At 45.7% G+C, this 26,629-nt stretch overlaps 1 protein-coding gene across 13 annotated transcripts; it reads right to left on the bottom strand.

Annotated features, from left to right (window-relative positions):
- Window positions 1-28: 28 nt before the first annotated feature.
- On the bottom strand, window positions 29-25,908 carry tjp2a (tight junction protein 2a (zona occludens 2)). Of its 13 annotated transcripts, none has more exons than XM_040196953.2 (26): window positions 25,498-25,908; window positions 17,563-17,692; window positions 12,364-12,417; window positions 10,457-10,581; window positions 9,815-9,917; window positions 8,819-9,566; window positions 8,566-8,669; window positions 8,234-8,387; window positions 7,116-7,227; window positions 6,580-6,710; window positions 6,393-6,477; window positions 6,089-6,239; window positions 5,741-5,849; window positions 5,283-5,502; window positions 4,974-5,161; window positions 4,795-4,890; window positions 4,606-4,685; window positions 4,309-4,519; window positions 3,462-3,562; window positions 3,127-3,351; window positions 2,901-3,008; window positions 2,530-2,730; window positions 2,303-2,317; window positions 2,049-2,126; window positions 1,746-1,831; window positions 29-1,614 (listed from the first exon to the last, which is right to left on the bottom strand). In XM_040196953.2, the coding sequence occupies exons 2-26, from the start codon at window positions 17,563-17,565 to the stop codon at window positions 1,464-1,466; spliced, it is 3,639 nt and encodes a 1,212-aa protein (XP_040052887.2). In that variant the 5' UTR covers window positions 17,566-17,692; window positions 25,498-25,908; the 3' UTR covers window positions 29-1,463. The 13 variants fall into 13 exon arrangements, with proteins under 13 accessions (XP_040052887.2, XP_040052882.2, XP_040052879.2 ...); XM_040196948.2 differs by lacking the exon at window positions 25,498-25,908 and adding an exon at window positions 20,611-20,969 and having other exon boundaries at window positions 29-1,661; XM_040196945.2 differs by lacking the exon at window positions 25,498-25,908 and adding an exon at window positions 20,611-20,969.
- Window positions 25,909-26,629: the final 721 nt, after the last annotated feature.

Below are 26,629 nucleotides of genomic sequence, written 5' to 3'. Positions count from 1 at the left end.
AATGTAGCAGTGAAAAACTAAAACTAAATTCAGAAAAATTAGATTTATTTGAATTTAACGAGTGTTTTGTAACAAAGATTAACAATCACAAACTAACACATTTAAACTGATTGTCATCACATAAAGACTTAAATGAGTTCAGTGTATATCCAATAAAAAAAAAACATATGCAAGAGCTGGCAGCTAATAAAGAAACAAGACGATGTGCCGCACCCAAATCTGAACACGCAGTGCTGATACATTTGACCTGCTTTGTCTGTTCCAGCCAAGTACACAAATGCTTCCAAGGACTTTAATTTGCTATCTCATAAGAATGAAATTCAGATGTTAGAATTGAGATCTTCCTGCACGTCGTAATTAGAACTGCATTTCCAGAATTGTTCTTTAGTGAAGACATGGTGCGTTTTCCCCCCATAAGAGCTATAAGGCACTTATATGCTGCTTCCCAGACGTATTAAACTGTGTAAAATATATACAACTTGAATAAGAGGGAGACGTATCTACATTCACAAATTAATTCTAAAACCCCCAAATTGGCGCGCGTTGCGACTTTTTGGTCAGGACTGAAACGTGTAGTTGACACAAGATTCAAATGTTTTCTACAACATGAAACTGTCTGTAAATATGACTCACGATGCGGCTAAACGAGATTACTACGCTACATTGTGCCGACTCGTCCGCCTTCACAGCCTCGCCAACGTCCTGTGTGTTTACAGCTCACACAGGAAGGTCCTCACGTGGTGTGAAAGCTACTGGGGAGCAGCGTCCCAGCATTGTTGGTCGCAAAAAAGTACATGATCTACAGTATTCTATGTCTGGAGTGGTTGTTTTCGCTCCAGTTACAGAGGTAAGTGTCTGTTTTTCTGTCTACCTGAAAAGCCCTGAAGGTCATCCAACATCTGACGTTCTAAAGGCAAACTCAGAATCCTAAAAACATTTCGCAATAGTAGTGCATGAGGGATAAACTGGACCTTTCTATTGCTGTAATGGGAGGAAATAAAACCTTCAGACAATTTAAAACAAATGCACTGAAATACAGTCGGGGCCATAAGTAGGACTGATACGGACTGCGTCAGTTCAAACCGTTGGAAGTATAAACCTTCAGCTTTAATTCAAATTAGGGATGAGTGTAAAAATGGCTGCAATCCTTATACTGCTAATATTGTGTTTTAGTCAAGTCGTGACTGCTTCAATTCAAACCTTTTGTGTAAAGACGCTAAATCAAAAAAAAAGAAATGGTGTCACAGTCCAAAAACAAATGACCCCGAAGGCAAAACATTTTTTTTAGGATGGGACATTTGCTGGAATACATGAAATTTATAAAAGTGTCCAGAATAATAGTTGGAATTGACATATTTTCATAAATGCGAACACAAACAGACGGGAGAGCCGAGGGCCAGAGAGCGGCTGGCGTGCCGACGAGGGAGGTGTTCGCTGAAGACGTTCTTTCCTGGCGTCGGGGCCTACAGCTCAGTGTCATTGTATTTCTGAGGATTGTAGTATCCCCTCTTGGTCTGTTCGGCCAGCTGCCGGCGGTACTCGGCCTCGTCTTCCTCGTACCCTCTGGACTCGGAGTACGGCGGCCTGAGTGGCTGCTCGGGGTTGGCGCTTGAACTGATCAGACACACAGAGGCCGCAATGATCCAGCAGTTTAGGGTTTCCTTTCATAGGAACAAAAAAGGTATAAAACCACACAACATCTGCATGAATATATTATTCAGTTGGAAGAGCCGTGAGCCGCTCACCCTATTGGCTGAGGCCGGTGGAGGTTGGGTTTGGGTTGTTTCACTGGCACGGCGTAGATGTCAGGATGCTTCTGGGCGATTTCCAACTGCAGAGAGAAGACTCGGATCAGAGGTACAGCCGACCAGAAATGTGTTGATCAACAGCAAGGCTAAGGTAAGACTTTATACAATTTGAACCGATTGTTTATGAGCTAGAGGTGAGAAAAAACCTCCGGGTGACGGTGTTTCGTTTGTGCGAAATACTGAAAAGACAGCGGGGATCGGGGCAGATTCTGTCCCAATATGAATAAAAACAATACTCACTCTGGCATTTTCCGCCTCTTGCAGCTCCAGGATCCTCTGAGCTCGGGCCAGATGGTCCATTTTCTCGAAAGCTTTAATCTAGAGATAAATGAATATTAATAAACGTTCCATTGTATATGGTAAACAGTAGATACTGCACATTCACATGGCGGGATTCATATGAAACATTTCAGTGCACCTCCACGAGAGGAAGATGACAATAGATGATGGGGGTAAGTATGACATTTAAAAGAGGGATGCAAACATTCAGTTACCTGATCACCCATTTTCTATTTCATATTAGAAGCAATGAAAGCGAAAGAAGAAAGGAAGGAATTAAATAATGATTTAAGAAGAGTCAAACAAAGTCATAAAAAGAAAGCGAGGAAAATAGTACTACAGAGTAGTACAGTGACATTAAGAGTTAAAGTTAAGACCAGGAATCTGTTTCTCGAGTCACCTGCTTTGTTTTCCAATGAAGAGGCGGCACGATAGAACTGACCTTGCCCTGGAAGGATGTGTTGGCGGGGTCCTCGTCTCCCGGGCGCCGCTCCTCCGACGGGTGGCTCGGACGGTGCGCGGTGGGCTTCAGGGCCACAGGAGGGGGAAGCGGCCTGTTTACGCCCGCCACGTCGCTGCTGATGGTGCTGCTGGAGCGCGAGTCATAGCTGCGCGATGAGTCAGTCCGAGCCTGAACCCGCACCTGCAGCAGGAGGACAGCTGGTGGTGTTTTGGGGCATTCTGAAACCTTTGTTTCGGGCTTTTTTTTTTTTTTGGTGAGGACGATCTGCCTCAGCATCGTGCTCCCGCAGGTTAAAACAACAAGGCCGAAATATCCGAAACTCGCGGGGGGAGGAGGGCGGGGGATCTCACCTTGGGAGGTTCAGGGACAAAGGGGGGGATGGGAGGGCTGGGCTCTCTGTCCAGCCTCTCTCTGCTCCCCGACCTCTTCATTCGACCCCGGGGTTCAGGATGAGGTTTCTACGCGCACGGACACAAGAGGGTCGTCAGGGTAACGTTATGGAGACAGCGGGGAGCGTTAGCGGGGTGACGGTGCCCACAGCTGCACCGTATACCCTCCATCTCACACGCTCCACACCTCATCTGACAGCACGGGCTCCGAGGACCGGCTGATGGCGGACACCGGCTGGGGCTCGTCCAGCGGCTCGTCCAGCTCGTTGTCGGTGTAGGCCCCGCCCTCGTCCGCCGTGTCTTCGTAGTCGCTGGTGAGGCGGCTGTCCATGCTCAGGTAGTCCGCGCTCATCGCCGACAGGTAGGACACGCCGTCGTCGTGGAGATCCAGGTCCTCCTCTGAACCGTCCAACTGTGGGAGGAAAGGGAGACGATAGGAAGTCAAACGTCCATGCGTCACAACTCGTTCACTCCTTTTGTAAAGTCTATTGGAGCTCTTGTGACCATTTGAGAAATACCCACCTTGCCCTCGCACACCCACACGGCTCTCTCCTGCTGCTCCCGGATTGAGTCTTTCACGCTGCCGTACCACGCGTCATTGGCCGAGTTCAGGTCAATGGTCGCTGAACGTGCACGCGGGGACAAAAAGACGATTCAGCAGAGGATTCTCGAACAATGTGTCAATTCATTGTAATGCGTCACCGGAGTGTTCTTAAGTTAAACAATCCTCACATGGAGAAAAAGAAAGCAAGCATCTCTTCAGAAGCAAGAAGGAGGTCGTACATCACTTGATAATTTTTGCTTATTGTTACTGTTTGCAGTCGTTAGATGTTTAACGTCGATTTTGTCCACGCGCAGCAGCGTGTAACACTTAGTCATTAAAGTCCCATCGTCTGCCCATTTTACCACTAGTTGATATGGTTCCTTAGGGTCTTGATGAAATGTCTAACACACTTTGGTGAAAACACCACATGGATCATCTAAAACAGCACCCTTTTACGCCGTCTAAAGCAGCCCTCCACAGATCACCTGTTTTGAGTGCCGGTTCCTTTAAATGCTAATGAGCCAGCTCCCCCCCATACCTCCCCCCCCACGAGATGCGCTCGCCTAGCTGCCCCTTTGTAGAAATATGGCTACTGCATAGAAGATAGAATCTTGTTTTGAACCACAGTCAGATCCTGAACAAGAGAATCTGGGGCTCAACAGGACGTTTCTGAATGGTAAGTAAACTTTGTCAATTCCACATTCCATGTGAGAGAGACTGATAAGGAAGCTCATTCGCTCAAGCATGACGTTGCTGACGTACAAGAACCGTATTTTCCGAATTTTCATTATACGTCCTCTTTAGGCACTTGGATGGTAAACCCACCTGTGAAAAGGTGTGAGCAGGTCTTCCTCAGCTTGACGGCCTGCTCAAACAGTTTGCGTGCGCTGCGGCTGGATCCGGGTACCAGGCGGTTCCTCATGGTTTTGACGCCTTGCTTGCTGTCCGGGTTCAGGAAGAGGACGATGGGGTACCACTGTGTGTAGTTCAGAGTGTCCACAGCTTTGGGAGTCACATCCAGCAGGGCATGACGGTCCTGAGCAACACGGCGGGAGGTGGAATGTCAGATAATCCAACAGGGTTTCCAGAAATCTACCTTTACTTTGCCCCTGAGTAGCGTACCTGCTCAATGATCTGCCTGATGGTGTTTAATCTCACCACTCCGGAGGACTTCTCACTTCCCGCGTCCTTGGGCTCCGTTTCTGAGAAACGATAAAAAAATAAACACAGTTACAGTCATATTGTATGTTATTGAACGCTGCACAACACAGTGGGCCACTGGGTTGAACTATAAACGGCGGCAGCACTTACTAGCGACGACAAACTCGCTCGGCAGATCGTTGCCCAATTTTTCATTCACCGCGTCGGAAATGGGCCCGAATATCACCACGGGCCTCCTGAAGCCAGCTGAACATTGGACAGAACACACATTTAGTCACAAGCAGACAGAGAGCAGGACTGGCAGAGGGAGCAGCGGTTGTTCTGGGCACCTTCGCGTAGGACCACCCTCTCATATGCAGGGAACTTGGTGGTGACTGGAGCCGCCGTCAGGTCCTCGCGGCTCTTGCGCAAGTCTTTCTTCTTGGCCGCCCTTTGACCTCTCAGCCTCCAGAAGTCTCCCCTGTCGTTGCCCGACGCCACCCGAGCAGCATTCTGGACGTTGGACATTTGCTCCGCTCTGCGAGGCAAAAAGAAAAAGGAGCTTTAGCCGACATCACTGAACCGGACTGGGACTGTGGTAACCGGTGAAGACTAACTAACTAACTAAGCAGAGCCTTGTATTTCCACCCTGCACACACCTGCTCTTGTTGGGGATGATTCCTTTCTCCCGCAACTGGTTGTCTTTGTCGGAGCGGATCGCCAGCCAGTTGCCGAGCTTGCCGTCGTAAAGTGTGTCCGTCACTTTGAAGATCTCTCCTCTGGTGAAAGGAAGGCTCTGAGGGGCCTCCTTCTCGTACTCAAAGTGGGTCCTGATGAAGAAGGAATCCCCTCGGCCCGATGCCAAAATGTCTTTGTACACTGAAACAGAAAACACACAAAGTCAGTTTGTCAACGTTGTTTTCGGCTGTGCTCGGCATTGTGTTCATCTGTCCTTCTTAACCATTGTTATTGAGGGCAATAAATATTTGTATTAGGAGCAACTGGGTTCTCCTTTGACCGTCTTTTAGTAATATTAATAATGAATGCGTCTGCTCCAGATCTTGTCATTAACTACATGCCATGTACATACCACTGCTAGCAGCCACCAGTATTGTACCTTCAGGTTTGCTTTGAGCCAGAATGGTCACATCTTCTCCTTTGGGAATCTCCAGGAGGTAGAGGACAGCATCCTCACGCACCATGGCTCGGAAGTCCATGTTGTTCACCTGCAACGGACCAGTCGGTAGAGAAATACCATCAGAGAGAGGGATAAAATACAGAAAACAATTAAATGCAACACAGTATATAGGAACCTTTTACTCAGAGCGCAGAGTTTACAACATGGATTGTGGATATAATGTTTTTTGTTTCTCTTTACACTTATTTTACTCCGCTTGCACTGCTGTTCTCCAGCTGCTGCCTAAACCTGGTCCCATGTGGTTTACTAATCAAAGAGAAGTCTCACCTTCATGATCTGATCTCCTGTGCGGAGTCCCTCCTGCTCAGCCGCGCTGTCCTCCTGAACGCCAGCGATGAAGATGCCTACGTCATTGCCCCCTGCCAGCCTCATGCCCACGCTGTCCCCTTTCTGGAACCGCACCATCACGGTGTTCGGCCTGCTCAATGGGAGAAACGTCTTCTTACGCGTATACATGACAGAAACCACTTGATCTGCAATCGTGAACTACGGGGTCTCTGGACAGAGCTGATCCCGCAGTGTGGTTCAAAATAAAATATATATATATATATATATCTTGCAATATACTGACCCAAAAAGTTCCTGGTCCTCTATGCTCGGCTTGAGAGGCAGCTTAGGAGCCGCATGAAGCCTCGGGGCAGCAGTGACGGCGGGCACTGAAGAAACAGTTTCATTTCGTTTAGAAATATGTTTTTTCCGCAAAACCGCTTATTGATCATCATCGTATTCACGGCAAAGTATATTAGGTACTTGTATACCTGGGGGAGTTTCTGATCGTGGCTCCTCCCTCTCCGCCTTCAAAGGGGGCGTGTCTTCTGCAGCCCTGTCTGGACCTCTGAATGGCGTTGGCATGGCACCCATTTTTGCCAGCCTGTTGGGTGGGTCCTCTCTGGTAATTTCACAGATTGAAGTACCACAATATGGTTAATCTTTAATAGGGTGGACCTTTGTTGATCTTTCCTCAGTGCAGGCTATCATCACAAAACATATCTAGAAAACCACAAATTGATAAATGACAACTATTATAGTGTCATTGCAGAGAAAAACCTTGCTTAATGAAATCCAAGGTTAGTAAGAAAAAAAATAAAACATCGTTATCAATCAATTCTTTTGCACGTGGCTGCGCTTCATGAAACACACATCAACATAATCCCACATTGTCCTTATTTTCAATCACTGAGGGTATGCGAGCGGACTCCTGGGGGCTTTGATCTTAACAAAACCCAGAGCATGGAGCAGTTATGTTCTTGGTTAGGGGGGAATTATTATTATTCACGTTGTAATGACGGCTTACCTAGGCTTCTCCCTGAGCCGCTCATTGGAGGAGTGGGAGGAGAGGTCCGAGGGGAGGCCCCGCCGCTCGTCCTGTGGAGAGTAGGAGCGGTACGACTCGATCTCGGAGATATCTGCAACACACAGCAACAGCCGGGTTTAAAACTGAAGCACCATTCTGAATTTAAATATTAAATGGCCATGAGGCCCATTGGGTTTCATTTCTCCTTGACTTGCCCGCATTTAAAAAAATGAATTAATCTTGCTTGTGCACAATTCAAATGGTCTGCAGGTCAGGGAAGCAGGAAGGGGAAACAAAGTGGAGTATGCATAACACCTGCTCCAACAAACTGGCTGGATTGCATTTTCATGTATTTAAGCACGGCATGATTGACGTGGCACAGCACTCCATTACAAATGATAATTAAGTAGGTGCACTCCAGGTGATTCGGACCTCGCAGAGCTGAAACTCCTCACGCAACTCGATCGGTCCCCATTGTTTTAACCAGGCTTTACAGCGAGGGACAATGGACACCGCCACGGTGCCAACCTGCACATAATGAGATTCTGTCACATGCAACAGCGGATTATGGACGGGGGATTACATCACGCTGCCCGGAGGCGAGTGAGTACTTTCACACATGCAGACACGCACACCCACAAACAAAAAGATACACAAACCCACACGCACACACTGAACTAGACAAAGTGGGTCACAAGTCTTCCGGCCATCCAACCCCGCCCCCTGCAAACGTTTGGTCAGTGAACAATCCACTCACACCACTTATCTAGATTGGTCAGGACCAATCGCAGCGCGCCGTCCGGTCATGTGACACCAAAACCAGGTATAAAAGAGTGCGTAATCACGGCGGTAGTAGCTGGTAGTTTGGTGAAGGTCTGATTAGCTCATAGAGCGAGGACTACTTTAAAAAATATATATTTGCACACCTTTAAATGACACTAAAAACTGATGTGTTAATAAAACCTTTATTATGAAAGGAAGACAAGTTTGATGGATAAATACAAGCACAACAGCATCAATGTTTCAGCAGTTGATCTGTGCGAGGCTCACGAGCAGCGCCCCGCCTCGCCTCTACGATGGATAGGACCGGCTGCTTTTCATTTTCGAGTGTCTCTCACCATCGAGCTCCGAGTCGCTGTCGGCCATCGGGGGGACTCGGATCAGCACTTGCTGCTTGTCTCTCTGCACCACCAGCTGCAGCTTCCCGCGGGACTTCTCGATGAGCTTCCCTGCGTCGCTGAGTGACAGGTTTTCCGTGGCCGTGCCGTTAATCTGAGACAGAGAGAGAGAGAGAGAAAGAGGTCCGGAGACGGCCAGATGCTTATCACTGAACTGTTATTGAAGGAGAGTGACAGAGAGGTTTGAAACTACCGTAAAATAAAAACAAGTCAGAAATTGACAAAAACAAAAGACAAAAAATCTGAATTTTGAAGAAAAACCTTGAACCTACCTTTAGTATAATGTCCCCTTCCTGCAGGTTCCCATCTCTGCAGGCCAGTCCTGTGCTCGTCATCTCTTTGATGAAGAGCTGACTGCCAAGACGAAGGCCGTACTCTGTGGGAGAAGAAGAAAAATAACAATAAAAATAATAATATCTGATGGCTGTGCAATAACACATGCACAGTCAACAGAAAGAGCGCTGGTTGGTTAACCTGCGTATTACAGGTCTCAGTGTTACTACGAGAGCTTCGTCAGCTCCTCACCTTCGTTGGGCCGGTTCTTCAGCAGCAGCACGTTCATGGGTTTGTCCAGGGGCTGCATGTCCCGGGTGGGGCGCGCCAGTGGGATGGGCATGGCCGCGGGCGACGGCGAGCGCTCCAGGCGGTCCCTGCTGCCGCTCCTCTTCATCGGCTCCTCGTACTTCCTCGGGTCGCTGTGCACGCGCTGGCGCCCCCGCTCGAAGCTGTGGTCGCGGCCCCGCGGCGGGCTGTGGCCTTCCCGCCCGTAGCGCATGTCGGGGCTGTCGGCCCGGTCCAGCATCCGCTCGCTGCGGTAGCGCCGGTCCGGGCTGACCGGCCGGTCCAGGGCTCGCTCGCTGCGGTAGCGGCGGTCGGGGCTGTGGCCTCGGTCCAGCGCGTGCTCGCTGCGGAACCGTCTGTCCGGACTGGGGTCGCCCTTGTATGACCGGTCGGGGCTGCGCTCTCGGTCCAGCGTGCGCCCTCTGCTGCCGTCTCTCCTGTACGGCCGGTCCGGGCTCAGGTCCCTCTCCACGCTGCGGCCACGTTCCCGCCGCTCGTAGTCCCGCTCGCGCGTCTGGTAGCCGGAGTCCGCGTAGCCGCGCTCCCTGTCCGGGCTGTGGTCCCGGCCCACCGCGCTGCGCCCGCTGTAGACGCTGCGCCGGTCCTGCTCGTAGTTGTAATCTTCGTTGTAGTCGTTGTTGAAGACTCGGTCATCGGGTGACGGCGGGCGGTTCAGCATGTTTACTGGAACCTTCCTCGGCCTCTTGACGGTCTGTTGATTAAATAAGACTTTTAAAAAATAAAAACCTCAGGTGTCACTTCAGCAGCACCATGAGAGGTGGAGGGACAGCGAGGAGGACAAGTAGAGCTGGAGCAATAAACGTGAGCATATTTCTTCCCCCGACAGTCTCAAACACACACCACGATTACATGGCATTAAAATGAACTCTGGCTATTGTTTACTGAGCAACAATAGAAGAATAAGCTTCAAACAAACATAAACCCAAAAGATGTGCTTACAATTTTTGCCACTTTGCCGCACTTCCTGAGGGTCTGCACAGCGACGGAGTGGAGGGCCCCCTCCATGGAGATGGCGTTCACCTGTATCACTCGGTCATTCTCACTGAACACAAGAACGCACCGATAAGAGCCAAAGCTACATGCTAAAAAAACACCGCCAGGCTGCTAAATGTGGAAGTTTATTCCAAAAATATAAAATAAGCATTTATACATAAAGTATCAGTCAAAGGTTTTGACACACGTTTTCATTCAATGAGAAAATTGTGTCCAAACGTTTGACTTGTTCATTACGTTTTACGTTTAAGTGACGTTCAAAAGTAGTCCTATAGTAGTCACATAATAAGTAATATACTGTAACTGCTACATGTTGGGAAATAAAGCCTTTGACAACTCTGAGCGACAGCGTCCTTGTACTTGTCTTTATGTATATAAAGAATCAGATAATCTCCACCCCTCCTAGTAACTCATCACATGAAAGCAAATACAAACGTCATCAATTGATTAAAAGGAGTCTCCGGTTTGTTTTGCATTGTGAATATTTGAAGCATATAACTCATCTTTAACTGACCAACACTAAACCGCTTCATGTTTTCAAAATGATTTCTGTGGTTTTCATACTAAATCATGAACAGCAGTACGCACAACAAAAAGCCGTCCGCCGGTCCTCCCTGCAGGACGTCGGACACAACGATGGAGGTCTCTCCACTTTCCTCGTTTGGGTTGTCTCGCCCCCCCGACACGGCGATGCCAAAGCCCATCTTTGGATCCTGAGAAAAGAGAAGAAGATATAAAAACACTTAAATTATGTGTAGCTGCCATCTATTTCTATTTCTGTGTGTGTGTGTGTGTGTGTGTGTGTGTCAGAGAGGTCCTGTAATCCCCGTGGTGCAGTTCACATGTATTATCAAGGCTCTGTGTGTATTGTTAATGTTGATTAAAGGGATTGGGACTGATTGAGGGACAGTTGTGCATTGTTGGGTCTTGAGAGCCTCCACTTCCATGTTCAAGTCCCGGCACAGCAATTTTTTTTGCTTTTTTTAAACAAGTGAAAATCACTTTGTTGGATAATCGCCGTTGTTAAAGATTCCAGTGGAAACGTATTGGAGCTTAGGATGAATCCACCTGCCAGTGCTCTAGTTCCCCAGATTAGACGAGGCCAGCGATTTCATGACCCGCTCGCTTTATCCCTCCCTTCCATCTGTATTTAAAAAAAAATAAAACATACAATTCAGCACCGTGCTGAGCAGATGGCCTTGGGAGGCAGAGGGACAAACGGAGGCACGAGGAGAACGCGTCCGCGGTCTCTTTATCGCCAATAACCACTTCATCTGATGAAAAGATATACTTTTAGATACTTTGAAAAAATAAATGTGGAAAATGCTGCTGACATCTACCAAATGGAGACCCGATCGGAGGTTTTTATGAGCCCCGATGGACTTTTGCAATAACAAAATCACGCTGCTGTTTTCATCAAGAGGCGAGGAGACTAAATGAGAATCAGATTGTAAATCTGTGTGTGTGTGTGTGTGTGTGTGTGTACTGGGATATCTGTGGGGCCACAGAGAGAAAGACTCTCAGCCACTTCCTGTTATGTTACACCATTGATCAGCAGTGTACTACATAAAGTGTGATGGTTCTATAATAAACATGCCAATGTTTAATTATTTGTAATTTATTTTCCATTGCTGATGAATATTTGCATATTCTCTTCGAATCATCAGGCCGCAGATGGAAATCTGCCATTTGGCTGAAGGTGACACATCTGCATCGTTTCCAAAGAATAAAGTCTACTTTGTAATCAATGTGTCCAATCAATAGAGGCCTTCAGCGGGGACATTGTTGTAGGTCAACTGCAGAAGTCAGCACCAACGGGACCGTTGTCTAAATGTTAATCATACTTACGCGCTTTGTAAACGGCGGCATGAGCACAATTACACACAGCGTAATTACGTATCAACAAGACATTAAAGTAACATCCCTAACGTTAAAGCCTCGTGGACTTTAAAAAGATGTTTAAAAAGAAGGTTGTATCATATAGTAGAAACATAAAATAATATGTTGATGTACAGAGCAGAGAGGGACAGCCAGCTGTCCCTCTCTGCTCTGTACATCAACATATTATTTTATAATAATAATAATAATAATAATAATAATAATAATAATAATAATAATAATGGTGGGGTGGGGGGGGGGGGGGGGGCGGATGCCTCCAGCAGACCTTTTTGCACTAAATCTGCTTTTTTTGGCTCCAGTGAAGCACAGCAGGAGACAATGCGCTCATCGTGATGATTAGTGAAGCCCAAGTGGCTTGCTCTGCTCACGCAGTCCTGCACGCGTTTAAATCAGCGTGCAGCTCGGTGCACTTGGTTGGTGGCAGGATGCCGGACGGTTGAGACACAACCAGCCATTATTAACCACAACGTGGACAGAGGTCGGGGGAATGTGGGTGCTCTCTGAACTCCTAGACGCCTGCTCTGTGTGTTTATGTCTAATTCATGAATAGCATCAACGCGGTTCGGTCCGCTGTGCTTTGGGCCAGATGGACTCACCCTCTGCAGAGTCACGGTGTACTGCTCCCACACCGTCTCCTCCATGACCGGGTTCTGTGGAGACAAAGGGAAGATTAGCATCCGTAGTTGTATTTCACTGACCCGATTAATCAAGTGTTACGGGATGGAAAGGAAAAAAAAAAAAAAACAGACAACGCCAGCACACGCTGACGAGCAGCGGCACGCTGCCCCGTGCGAAACGTCCGTCTCTTGTCGGGTCGCTATCGACGAGAACACTTTACATCGGCGAGTTTTCGTTCAGGGGGAGTCTTGTTACTGTTCCAGGAAACCGCCAACATGTGAGATAAATCAATCAAAAGATACACGAAAAGCAGACAGGGCAGTAAAGTACAAGGCTGCAAATAACAATTACTTTCCTCTTATTTTAAATCAATCGCTGTTTCACTCATTGTCACGACAACAGGAAATAGCAGAGCTCAAGTCCTTCACTAGAGATTTTTTTTGTCCGACAAAAGGTGTTAAATCATAAAACCACATCTTTGCATCTGAAGCTGAAACCAGTATTTTTTTTAACGATCCGCTCCCTGATGGATCTGATGATGAATAATCAATAATCCAATCACTCCATCCGTCGCTGTCGACTACCAACCACCAAGTTGTCAGAAATATTCAACGTTCAAAGATTTTAAAAACAGAAACCAAGCCTCAACTCTTCTCAAACACCATGGATATATTTTCAATTTGAGTAAATACATCAAACACCTCAGCCTCAAACTCATTTTGATCATTTTACAACAGTTGATGCTACTTTGTCTGCAATACGAAAAAAAAAACGTGAATAGACCAATTCTTGTAACACGCATGAGGCTTTCAAAACAACCGCCACCCCGACATCGCGGCCACGGACCGGTCTGCTCCAGCTGCCCGGCTGAGCCACTCCAACAAATCTGCCGTCTACAATCACACTCACGAGCCCCTGCAGGATGCGTATGGTCTTGACCGCGTGTGCCCATTTCCTGTGCAGGCTGAGGACGGTCTTCATGGCTGGCGCTGTCCGTCTCCTCCTCTCTGCGTCTCTCCCTGTTCACCGCCAGCGGTGCTCTGGCACGCCGACGTGCGCCACGGTCTCCTGCACGGCCACAGCTGCACAACCAGCAGCAGCGCTCCGCCTGCATCTGCCCGCCCGCCTTTGACGTAAGAGGGATTCTGCTGGCCTACATTCGCCACAAATCCCACCGTCTGCAGACGGCGTAAACATGCAGGCACACCGACATCCGCGCAGGGACACGGTGATCAAACGTCCGCACGCGACCGGAAGTCGCACCATTCGCTCTGATGTCTGCTCAGACTCCCAAGACAAATGAGACATGTTTTACAGAGCCTCAACGTGCCACATCCATCACAAGCCACTTATTTCATCCTCTGGCCGAGGAGGGAAAAACCAGAGGACCAGCGGAGGCTGCAGGACAGTGTGTGTGTGTGTGTGAATATAAAAACAATCGCTACTTAGAAAAAGAACATTAGAGCACGAAACATTTTTTTCTACTCTGACAATTGGCTGATATAAACCAAACTGCAGTTCAGGAATGATAACGCTACCATGTATTTTTAACTTTTGGCCTGAGACAACAATGGAGACGCGGCGCCGTCCCGCTCGCTGTCTGTGTGAGGGACTGAGCCGCCTTGTAGTGATAGAAACCTTCCTGATGCACTATGTTTGAAAAGTGAAATAGTATAAAAGGGTACAATCATTTTTTAAACTGGATCATAAGCCAGCTGCAGGGGCATCAGAGGGTATGTAAGGGAAATACCATTGTCTTGCATCACAGTAGCGATTTTTGGTGAGTATTTACTTTACATTTAAAAAAATCATTAACACAGAATAGAGGAATAATGAAGTGGTTCTTTGACATTTGCACCAGAGGCCACAAGCTGCTGCAGAAGAGAAAATCACAGCATGTAGAAAGAGGAAATTATTACCTGAAAGTCTAACAAAATGAAGCAGCTTCTGGTAAGGCCAAACTAGCTTTAACAAGACAGTCTTCTTATACTGTGTAATGTAATTACACAGGCAGGCAGGCAGGCAGGGAGGCCTGCTGGAGAAGCCGTGGCCTCCTGAGTGTCGGCCGTTACATAACAAGACAAACATATTTCCATGTGAGGAGGAATACTGGGTCACGCTCACCAGGCCAGGACAAATTATTCAGAGAAGGAGACGATGACTCTTACACCAACATAAACACAATATGTGAGCGGAGGTTACAGAAACATAGTGCTATTAAGAGCTTTTGACACATGTTTGAGACTAATTTCCGCAGATAAGTATTTTTCATTAATTTATTGTTTCAGCTCATGGCTCAACAAGCTGGTATTGTTCAAAATTTGTTCCGGTACCAATAAAACACATCTGGAAACTTGATAAAGGAAGAACCTGATCGGTTATGTGAAATTGTACTGAAAACATTCAAAATATTTTGGAAATGTAAATTAAGTTTGAATGAAAAAAAATACACTGAATATATTTGAATCGGACGATCTCAGTCCTCACAGGAAGCATGCCAGTTATTATCTGTTCAACTAAATATATTTAGCTTTAGGACACATATACAATATGTCGCAACTAATGAAATGTAGAACCCTCCTTAATTTGAATTAGGTGATGATGAAAGCGGTTGAGCGTGTGTGCCCCCTGCTGGCCGCAGGGCCGCATTACACCATCAGAGAACCACAAGGAAGCGCACTTTAAATGAGACAATAGCATCAACTACGGGAAAGGTCGATACAGCATCAACAGTTATAGAAGCAAAACAGCGTTTTGAACTGAACGTATTCACTTTGAACGCGTTTCTGTAAACTGAAGTAACGTGAAGTAACGCCACTAGCTGACATCTAGCTTAGCATCACAGCAGGTGTAGCAAGATGCAACAGGCGTCCAAGGGAACTCGCGAGTAAAAAATGCTGTAATACAAAATACTGTAACCGGAGTATATCGGTGCTGCTATCGTCTATCAACACGTGTATTTTTGAATGCGAGTACTTACGGTAAAATACTGTGTTGTGTATCTGTTCAGCGAGAGCAGCCCTCCTCCGTTTACTGGCATCACGCACTTTGAACTGCCCGGGACGGGGACTTCAGATCAAAACAAAAACTATTTTCACCTTTCCGGTCGGATGTGGATCAAAGTCTTGATGACACTCGAGTTTAAAGTTTTTAACAAGTGTTAAAGTTTTGCCTACTTTGTTAAATTGAAGTATCGCACATGATCTATTACTCCAAACATTAAGAGTAAACATTCAGAGCAAAAACTAGCGCCGACGGCTCCTGGCTCGGTTAGATCATACCAAATATCAGCATGGGGGTGAAAGGGGGGGGGGGTCTTAAAATAAACTGTGATACATAACATAAAGCTAAAACAGTGTATAACAGACTCACTTGATATTAACAAAGTGCTCGTTTGGTTATCAGTAATAACGAACCGATGATCGCTTTATAGATACAAGTGTAGCGGGCGCTCGCAAGATCAACACCACCAAGATGGATCCGTCCAGAATTCCCATTGATTTTTGAGGAGCAAGCTGTGAGGCTTCCAGACAGAAGCAAACAGATTTAACACAGCATACCGCAGAACATACTTAGGAAATGCAATTAAAAAATATATATATATTTTAGTAGGTGGAGGGAATTTCAAAGAAACCAGCAAATGCTCTACAGAGGCACATCAATGTTCATTTAATGTGTGTGAAAAGTCGAAGCGTTTCACTCCAAAGTGACCTATTCCACCACGCCCTTGACGTGGAGTTTGAAATGTATCTGTTCTCTTAATTCCTCACAACTGCATCCAAGAATAGAGGAAAAAGCACCGCAGTGTAGAAAAAACACTAGATGGCCTTTAGTGAGGTCAAACAATGATTACAGTCGCAGTTCCAGTTCAACCAGTGAATTTCCTCCAAAGCAAACAAAGAAAACATTTGTTGATGGAACCGCCTTTGTGAACAGGGGACATTTTAAAAACAGGAAGGGGCCTTAGACAAGCTGCTGTAAAAAACAATTGGAAACACACAAGTCTTATTTATCACTGTATGCTGGAGAGTGAAGATTTACTTTTACTGGAAGAATGAGAAAACACCCCAGACCAGATGTAAACAAATATTTGTAAAGGTTGTAGAACTCATACACATGAACTCCTGAACAACAAGTCTAGAAAACTATGTCCATGTGCAGCTGTACCACAATAAGCTATTGTTTTCGTGTGTGTGAGTATGTGTGTGCATTCGTGTGTGTGTGTAATACTATCAACTCCATCCATTCAAGTCCGCCCTAATCCAGTAGTTTATAAACAAGACAAATCACAGATAAGAACGCCAGCTGACTCCAAAAATGTTCCAAATCCCCGATACCACGTGCAGTTTAATCGTTTGCTGTCATTATTCACTACTTTAACAAATTACTTTTAGCTTTTATGCTTGCTAAAAAGAACATTTGAGGCATATTGTCAAACTTCAGTGTATAAGCACTTTGGGAATGACATAATGACATTTCAGATCGACTCTGGCCCATCATGTCAAATTCAACATATTTCAATAGCTGAAATATGCCAAATATGCCTTAAAATAGGCCACCAAATGCAAAACAGCTTCATCGGCCTGAATAATTTGTGTGGCCAATTCATTAAAACAATGACGCTTCCGGGACATGACCAACATGTCTCTTTGGTTAATCTTCATCCTGGATTCGCATGGGGTCAGTGAAGCGTACTTTATTTAAATAAGTAAAGAAGTCTGGGAAAATATGATATCTTCAAATCATTAGCATGGCAGAACACAAGCAGCCTTGTTTGCGGCTTTCAAATACATTTTGGATAAGCAGAAAAAATGCATGCATTTTTCATTTTATACAGTGATGGGATTATGAACACACAATCATCCAAGTGATGTGAAAGCATGTAAACCGCTAAAGCAGCATGAACATAAGGAAAAGCAAGGTCTAAATCTTCATCACAGCCATCACACAGTAGGCGTCCAATCAGATGTCATGAACCCACCGCTTCATGCAGCCATGTGACCCGATCAAGCCTAAACTCTCTGAATGGATTGCCAGCTTTGCAACTGGTGCAGACATTTTGCTTTTAAAAAGACTGAAACACACGGTGAGACAGGTCGCCAGGACCACATCAAAACCGGACTCTGCGTCGCTCTGGCAACGGAGCATCGCAGAGGAACACGATGCGGAGAACGTACCATCGTAATAGCAGAGTAGCTGCGTGAAGAGAGGCGGCGAAGGTACAAGTAGTGGGCTTCTCTGGACCAGCGGAACTTGCGGTTGGACTTGAGCAGATCAGTGCTGGTCTGCTCGGAGCCAGGTTGGTCCCTAGGCACACAGGGAAACACACATTTTTAAAATAAAACTCTTACTGTAAGGATGTTACACAAAAACAAAAAAATTAATCGATGAGACCAAATCTTCACTCTGAGAAAAAAACCTGTGATGATGTCATTATTATTATTATTATTATCAGCTCGGGGTTTCACAGCCGTGTTTGAGAAAAGATTTTAATAAAAGCCACGATTCAGTTGCATTGTGGGAAATGTAGGATGCATAGTTCTTGGAGGTCAGAGTCCTTATTGGTGACTACAAATTGAAATAACTGAAACTCCCTCTATTGATTTTGACCCCTTTCTTGTTCATAAAGTTTACTGACTTTATGAACGGGCAATACTCACTGCACTGTCCCTTTAAGTTCAGACTTGGGACACAGTCACATGCCTGATACATAATTATGTTGAGATATTTCAATGAGAAGTGGGAGCTTGCTGCCAGAGGATCAGCAAAGGCCACGTGTTCATTCTCTGGGCTCCGTAGAAACTGCAGCAAATTTCATAACAATATTGTTGAAATATTTCAATATTTCAGTCAAAAGTGTAACAGCCACCATAAAAACAGGCAAAACTATCCTCCAGCTTCTTGAATATGCTTCTTTGTGTTTTATGTAATGGTGAATAGTCTTGTCTAATTGATTGGTTTTCGGACTGTTCAATCCAAAGTAATTTAAAGAAGTCATCATCTTTCACATTGTACCCAGAAAATATCACAGGACCAGACAATGAAGTAGGGCTATAAATGGAGAGAATAAAACGGTGGCTCGGAGTAAATCCAGAGGAGACCTGGCTCACACGCCACTATAATCTGCAGCCTCACTTCTAAAGGAGTATCTCTGACCTGATCACTAATTTGCTCATACGGGTGGAGTTCTCCCGCCATTTCAAACTACTGACGTTCTCAACCTCACGGCAGCGAGTCAGGCGGGGAGGAAAGGGGGGGCGGGTTTCTGATGCATTTGGATCATTTGGCTGGATACAGTACTGAGGGCCCATGCGTGACTAAACACGCCACCATTCACACGTTAAGCACAGACTTGTAGACTCAACTTCATATCTCCAGGAACAAGTTAGTCAATACAAGACAAAAAAGGAATGTAGACTTTGGGAATGGCCGCATCAACTTCTTGCTCTGTGGAGATGTGCATGTTCCCCGTCGTCTCAGCGCTTGTGATGTTTCAATAAACAGCGATCCTTGAAGTCTTGACCCTAATAAAAGATCACGCTTCCGAAACTCTGGTTCCTGTACAATGTTACAGCTCCACAATGTCTTTTGTTTGACATTTCCTGCATGGTGAACACCCCAAACACTTCCTGGAATAGATTCCAACTACATTTGGTCTCGAGCTTAATCGGATATAACTGAGGTTATTGTTTGTGCACGGATATTAAAACATTACAAAACCCCAACACATCTAAAAACATCTGTTCAATCAGCTGCTACCATTTAACCACTTTGTCACAATAAAGACACAACGCATTACATTTTACCTCCCTGACAAGTCATGCACCTCGTTTGAACTACTAATCACTTAAGTGTCTGTTTAATAATTCAATGATAATGTCTGACATCTGTCAGTGGAATCACATTAGGACATAAAGATGGGTTGTGGATGTAGCGACACATAATCCGTGCATCTCAAATAAGCGGTTTATAGTACTTTTAGAAGTATTTTATTTGAAATGGATTGTGTTGCAAAGTGATGCATTCAGGGTAGTGCAGAAAGAAGGAATGAAACTGATATAATCGTCATCATCATCATCTGGTTGCAATCAGGGCTGGGCGGTATAGTATAAGATTTCCTCCCGGTGTGAGCTTTTCACCCACCGTCACACCGTGTATCGCCGTAGTAACTGACGGTGCTCTTCGGCAGGAAGCTGAATTTATTTTTCCCCTCATCGCGTAGCGGTCGGAGCTACTTGTGTTGTGTGTATAGAGATTGAGTCATGGTTATTTCGATATAAAACATGGATATTCAATGGAGGGTTTGGGGTGAAAAATCTGACATAAATTAACTATACTATTAACTAACTAACTATTCATTGCATTGTTTGTTGAGCCGCTGGTATTGCTGCCAACACAACAAGCTATCTCGGCGCCCATTGGCCAGCGAGCGGTGAACAGCTGTTCAGGTGGCCTGCGATCTTTTTCGATATCAATGAATTCATTTGTAAAGTGTCACAAAATACTGTGATATGAATTTCTGGCCATACCGCCGAGCCCCTAGTCGCAATACATCACCCAAGGAAAGAGATACATGCAAAATAGATCTTCCAATCAGCACAGCGAGCAAATTGGTGACATCCAACTATAGGGTTCTTCTCGTAGCGCGGATCTACTGGTAATGGGGTGAGGCGAAGTTTGAAAATAGAAGTAAGATGACAATCAATACTACAATCTCTGCGATTCGATACACCTACAATGTGGACGTCTTCAGGATCTGTCCTCCCCCATCCTAACACACAGCAGCCTACGACTTGACCTAAAAGATCATGTGTGTCTGTCTTTCAAAGCAGCAGGGGCACAAATCTTTATGTCCAAGTGTATCAGAAGGGTTGTGTGAAATAGTCTCGATCAAAGTCAAACCACCCAGAAAAGCCGGCGTTCATAATACATGTTTTATTTACTCCTGGTGATGCCTAACAATGCAGATAGTTTCATTTGTAGCTTCTTTTTTTTACCCTGAATTATCAAGAATATAAACAATATTTATTTCGACAATATAAGGTCTATGAGTCAAAGACTCAAAATCCTGGTCATATAAACCCAAAATTAGTGTGAAGAATAACAAGAAATCCATCTGGTGCTTCCCTGAACAAGACACTAAAAAGGTCCATCATTTCTCTGCCACATTATGCAGTTGACTATTGCCGTGCAGAAGGTGACGGGACAAAAGGGAGCCAACTCACCCCAGGGGTCTCCACAGTTTCCTGCCGGGGGGCAGAAGCTCCCGTTTGTTCAGGGGCACGATCCCTATGGCCGCCTGCATGATTGTGATGAACTTCTTAAACTTCATCTTCTAACTCTCTATCGGCGGCGACATCACGCTGCTCTGACTGCCGCTGCACCTCCGCCAACTCCTCCTCCTCCAACAGATGTAGGAGGCCCGCCGGCACATTCAACGCTTCCGCCGCCGCTCGTCTCCTTCCATCAACACCACAGGTTTGTCCTCCTCATGGCAGCGGGCCACGGCGAGGTCCCCGCGGCGCAGCGACTACGAGTACCGTCCCCTGCCGCCCACTACGGCAGATGTCCTTTTGGCTTTTTCGCTGAGCGAGGGAGGGAGCGAGGGGGAAACAAACAGCCACGCTCCATCCAGGCGGGGGGGGGGCGGCCCAGAGAGGATGACAGCGCGTCACTCTTACGTAACTCTGGAGCTTCTCTGGACATTACACTAATGAAAACGCAGCCTCCGCCGTCGCCGCCGCTGGTATAATTGTGGTACTAAGCCCTGACAGAGCATGGATGCTCTCCGCCCTCTTCTGCTGTAATCCCCCCATCCAGGCTTAGTCTTCTCACACATTTACACACAGACAGACCCCTTTACTTCACCCTTGCACACCCCTCCGCCAGCGCTAACCCATAACGGGGGGGGTTTATTGGGGACAACTGCTACTAAGCTCATTTAAGCTGTAATCAAGCTGCACTTCAAGATTTGAGCGCAAACAGGGACAGATTTGAGAGAACAAAACACGTTTTCGGAGCAGTGCCGCGATTATGTGGAAAACCTTGTTTTCAAATGTGCCTCCAACCACTTTCTGCGGCTGCTTTGGCATATTCTGATTCAGGATTTGATTCAGTCATTTGATGTTCCCCTTTGATAATGCAGTGACTTAATGAAGCGGAATAATGCGTTTCTGGCTGAAAATATCAGACCTCCCCCATCCTGTCTCGGGTTTGATGAAAATCTTTGACAGCATCCCACAGATATGTATGTTTAATTCCCTTAAAAAGGCTAATTTCTGCAAAGGGTGCATTTGCTGAAAACTATTTTGAGCTGTGGATTAATACATATTTGGTGCTCTGGCGAGTATTTAAGTCAGTAAGGGATTATGTCAAAGTAGGGATGCTCCATGCGTGTGACCCAGTGTAACAGTGTGGATCATTGATGTGCTTTTAAGAGTGTTTGAACAACAGTGCTGCTCAGTGGCACACAGGGAGACGATGTACCAGGATCTGTGCTAGAACGTTGTTGATTACGAATACAGATAGGAGCTTCGTCGATGCCTCTGCAACAGGAAAACATTTGGGATCTGGCAAATGTAGAGAGGACAGAAACACGTATTCCTCCCTATGCCAGGCGCACATCCCGCCGCATAGCAGACAGCGTGACGTTAGCCAGAGACAGAAACATGTGAGCAGCGTGACCATGGTTTACACTGAAAGATACCAGGTAATAAACCAGCTATTTGGTGCTCATCCTTTGAATGTATCTGTTCTTTGTCTAAGGGTTTATGACTCAGGTTTATTGCAACCTGCAAAGAAGCAGTTTCAGTGTTTTGGGGTCAAAGTGACCAAAGAAGAAAACACCGTGGGATAATTCAGGATCTTGCAAGCCTTCTTAAAACTGGCCACATTCAGAACAAACGCAGCACTGCGTTAAAACAACAGATAAAGATAAAAGAAAGAAAAAGGTCCCTGGCTTCCATTCAGGAACACAGTGTCTCTGATTTGAATACAGACACGGACTGGACTTTTGTTTCATGTTCTAGCACAAATGGATTTCAAATAAAGAATTAACTGCAGCCACCCAATTTATTCAAACCGGGCCACTGAAGTGGAAGAAAAAAAAAAACACATGGCCTGGAGTCAAGTTAAACCTTGTGTTTTTAGTTCAGCTTTAGGTCGCCAGGACCCGGGGAAATTATCTCAGCCTCCATCGTGTAACAAGCTGATGAAGCAAACTCGAAATCAGACCAATGTCATAAACATGACAGCCGTAGATCAAATCTGACCTCCCTTACGTTGCCTAAAACATCAATCTGTATATTGTTAGCTGCTCGCGTCAGCTTTGTTTTTGGTACATTTCAATAATACAACCCGAACTCCCCCCGACTGCCTCACCTGAGCCGGACGCTGGCACGCCACGGCACAGATTAAACGTACATCACGGAGCCAATGCAAACTCTGGACAGGATTTACATTGCAGCTGCTTGGATGTCTGGATTACGGCTTTGGATGGTCGTGCCATGAGAGCTGCTACAGATTTGATGGAGCAGCAGAAATCCCTCAGCGCTCCAAGGGGGGGCTAAAAATACCAGGAGCACAGCGGGGGAGAAACAAAAATAACACACTCCCATCATTAAAATGAGAAGTGTTGAGTAACAACGGCACAAAGGTAGAAGTAGAAAACGAGGAGACGTCTTTGTTAGGAGTCGTGCTTAGAAGACTCAGAGCAAAACAAGGCGATAAACTGTGCAGAAATCACTGACATTCACAGGTGGTTTTGTCATAATCCAACACTTTACAGTAATCTCACACTGGACCCTCATCCAGCCCGGACTGCTTCCTGATAGAGTGTAGGTAGTTGTGTAGGGATTCAGACCCCATTTAGGATTAAAATGCGCAAACACAACACACGAGGGAGCCCAGACCTGCACTCTTCGGTGTTTCACAGCTGAATAAAACCCAACAATGGATCATATGTGTGATTTAAAAAAGAGGTGTCCTGCAGGGACCGACCCATAGATAAAGGCCTGACTTCGCTCCAGTCTACTGTGCGTTTTAACATCTTTTAACTGTCACACAACTCAACAACTTCATCGGTTTGTTCATCCTGCACATGTCGAGGGCCGATTTACAGCACTAATGTGACAGCAGTGTCTGTAAGAATGCAAATACGTGTATATCACTAAACGTCCCTCCACTCCCTTTAAAAACGGTTTCCTAGTTTCTGTGCTTAAATAAGTGAGGCTGTTAAAAACAAACATCATTCCTCAGCACACTCGCTCCTCAAAGCTCAACAGTTCACGGCTTCTACGGCATGACTGGTTGCAAGATGGCAACTTGTATTCAATTTCTATCCAAAATTTGAAAAACCTGTTAAGCTTCTTTGGATTTTTTTGGCTCTGCTGCAGTTGTACTTTTTCAACACGAATCATTTGAATCTGATTTCCGTTTCTCCCCCACAGATAGACACACCCACCAACGCTGGCCAGCTCATTGGAACTATTTGGATAATATTTGCAGTGCACATTTCACAAGATTTAATGGTGCACTTTATTTTCTAAGTTCCAAGAGTACAAGTGATCGGCCAGCATTTCTAAAAGCATTTGTAGAAATACTTAGCAATGGTAATGACAGTCGCAAGTGGGTTTTTCTAAATCCACCATAAACCTTTCTGATTTAAATCACAATTTCTCTCAGTCATTCTCTAAATGTGACCCGAATCAAACATGCAGGTCAGAGGATTTTTTTTCTTTCAACACTTAAACAGTGAAAGAGCAAATCGCACTTTGCCCACGTGCTTTGTCAAAGCACGTTATCACCATTTAATGGCAATGTCTTCTATTTTGTTCTTCTTCTTCAACAGGGTAAGCAAATAGAGGCTGACTTGTTTGGTCATCTTAATGCTTTTACATAAGCAGTTTGTTCAAGGGCCAAGCCCATTATGCAATGTCCATACGCAATGCATGTGCGAGACAGATGGAGGGACACATGCCACTCACAAATCGGTGAGGAGAGGGAGGAGAGAGGGAGGGGCAGCGATGGGCTGGCAGAAGGAAGAGAAACTGTGTTTGCATGTTCCCACCCCAAGTACAATCTGGATCACTAGGTTGATACAGAGTGGTAAACAAGAGTGGAGATGTTGCAGTTTTGCATGAAACAGAAGCCTCTGGTCCTTCCTGCAGTTGTTTTCTTCTTCTTTCAAGAGACGGTGAAATGAAACAATGTAATCTGAGGAATAAGTGCTCAGCTGCCTTCCACTGAGGACCACACAGCGTGTTCTTAGTATGGTTTTGGGCTTAGAGACCTGAAAAAGAGTTCACATTCTGCAATTACACGTCAGTATCTGGCAACAGGATGCCAGCTTTATACGTTCGTATAAAACTGAGCTTTCTGTTCATTTGAATTAATACCTAAAAGTCACATTGTCTGCTGTGAACAATTTTAATTGGCTTGTTTGGAGGGAAGTGGCCGTGTCCCAGTACCAGTACTATAAACTGAATAATGAATGCAAATGGAGAACACTGCTTATCATGTTGCAGCAGTAAACTGCATGCTCCAAAGGGACGTTAAATCTTTACGTCTTTTCAAGAATTTCAACTGATTTGTAGACAGTTTTCTTGGACAATACGAGTTTAGAGCAAGGTGGCGAGTGAGTGTATATCAAGGCGAGGTAGATTAAATATCAGAAACGTCTATAATAGACGAAGTTCATGTTGAAAAGCAACAGAATTGGTTTCCAAAAGGGCCACACGGGTTCAACAACGGCTTTCCAGCAGCAGCCCAGCCCCACTCTGTGTGCCTACTGATTTATATTTACATTGAACCAACTCAATGGGAGAAGGCGCGCGCACCTGCGCGCTCTCTCACACACACACACGCACACGCGGGCGCGCGAGCGCAAACACGCACTGAGGCCTGCGCACACTGCTGCTCACATTAGGCGTAAAAGTGGCCTGACACCTTTAACGTCACCTTCAAACTGTTATTACTTAAACCGCCACGATAAAGCTGCGTGGCTCGCGCGCGCATCGGTGTAACGCTTTACACGTACGGCCATGAGCGCGAGGAAACACGGCGAGAACACGTCGACATCGCGGTCAGACAATACGACACCTGACGTTACTCACCAGGTGAAAATCCGTCTGTTTCCTGTCCAGAGCCGATAAAGACGGAAAGATAAGATGCGCGTTGGGTGGACGAGGACGTGGTGTTCTGGTGAGTATTTTGTTTTCGTCTGGTCCGAAATATGTATTTGCCACTTCCTGATTCTCGCAGGTATGTGGGCGTGCCTTACCCCGCGCAGGTGTGCTGTGTGCAGAGCTGCGTGCGGCCCCAACCTCTAGTTTCGACACGTGACTCGCGGTGGGCGCGGACACTGGGGATACTGCACTGAGTCACCCATCCTGTAACCTAAAGGTGGCGAGATGACTCAGTAACAAAGAGACTCGTCACCAGAAGGTAAAAGGAAGACATTTTAATCTTTAGCACTAAAAGATTCATCACTTACAACTAGTTGGTACCGATTTGATCCACAGTGACAGGGAAACACAGTTAACACTAGTAATAAACAAATCATTGTTTGGGGGTGTGTACGAATGAAATACTGATGTTGCCACACGGTTTCACATGTGAAATGTGTTCGTGTGGACCACAGGTGTCATATCAGTGATTAAAGCATTCTATTATATTCTATTAATAGATATTCTATTAACAGATATCTAACTGGCCAAACAGAAAATACTTAATAAATGTATCAATAAACCCTTTAGAAGATGGTTATTTCATTTATTGATTCTTGGATGGGAAAAATAAGTTTGTTTTTAATTCCATCAATAAATAGGCCATGTTTAAGAGGGGTTAATTTGTATAAACTATGAGTGATACATGTTATAATTGAAGAATGTCTTTGTTCTTCTTGTTTCTTTCTTCTTCACCTCAGTTTATCAACTTCATTTATTTCCTGAGACTCCCTCTGAATACCAATGCAAAGACTCACAACCATATTCATTAACCAAGTGATGGCACCTGTGAACCCATTTACTTTATTGTTGGCCATTACTCATGTGCTTATGGCCAAGGTCCAAAAGTAACGGCGGCCTGTGATTTGGGTTCTTGTCTGACTGATTTAACTGGTTCAGTTTAAGACCCTTGACATTCGGAAGGCCCAGTAAAAGCTGAATTTGTTGTCGTCTGAATGAAACTCGACAATCGCTCTGATCCTCACACCACCGTTTGATCTCATGGATTTGAGTAAATGCT

Source organism: Gasterosteus aculeatus, chromosome 14, assembly GCF_964276395.1.
Source record: "Gasterosteus aculeatus chromosome 14, fGasAcu3.hap1.1, whole genome shotgun sequence".
In the NCBI taxonomy this organism is placed as follows: domain Eukaryota; kingdom Metazoa; phylum Chordata; class Actinopteri; order Perciformes; family Gasterosteidae; genus Gasterosteus; species Gasterosteus aculeatus.
This window is presented reverse-complemented; position numbering and strand designations above follow the sequence as displayed.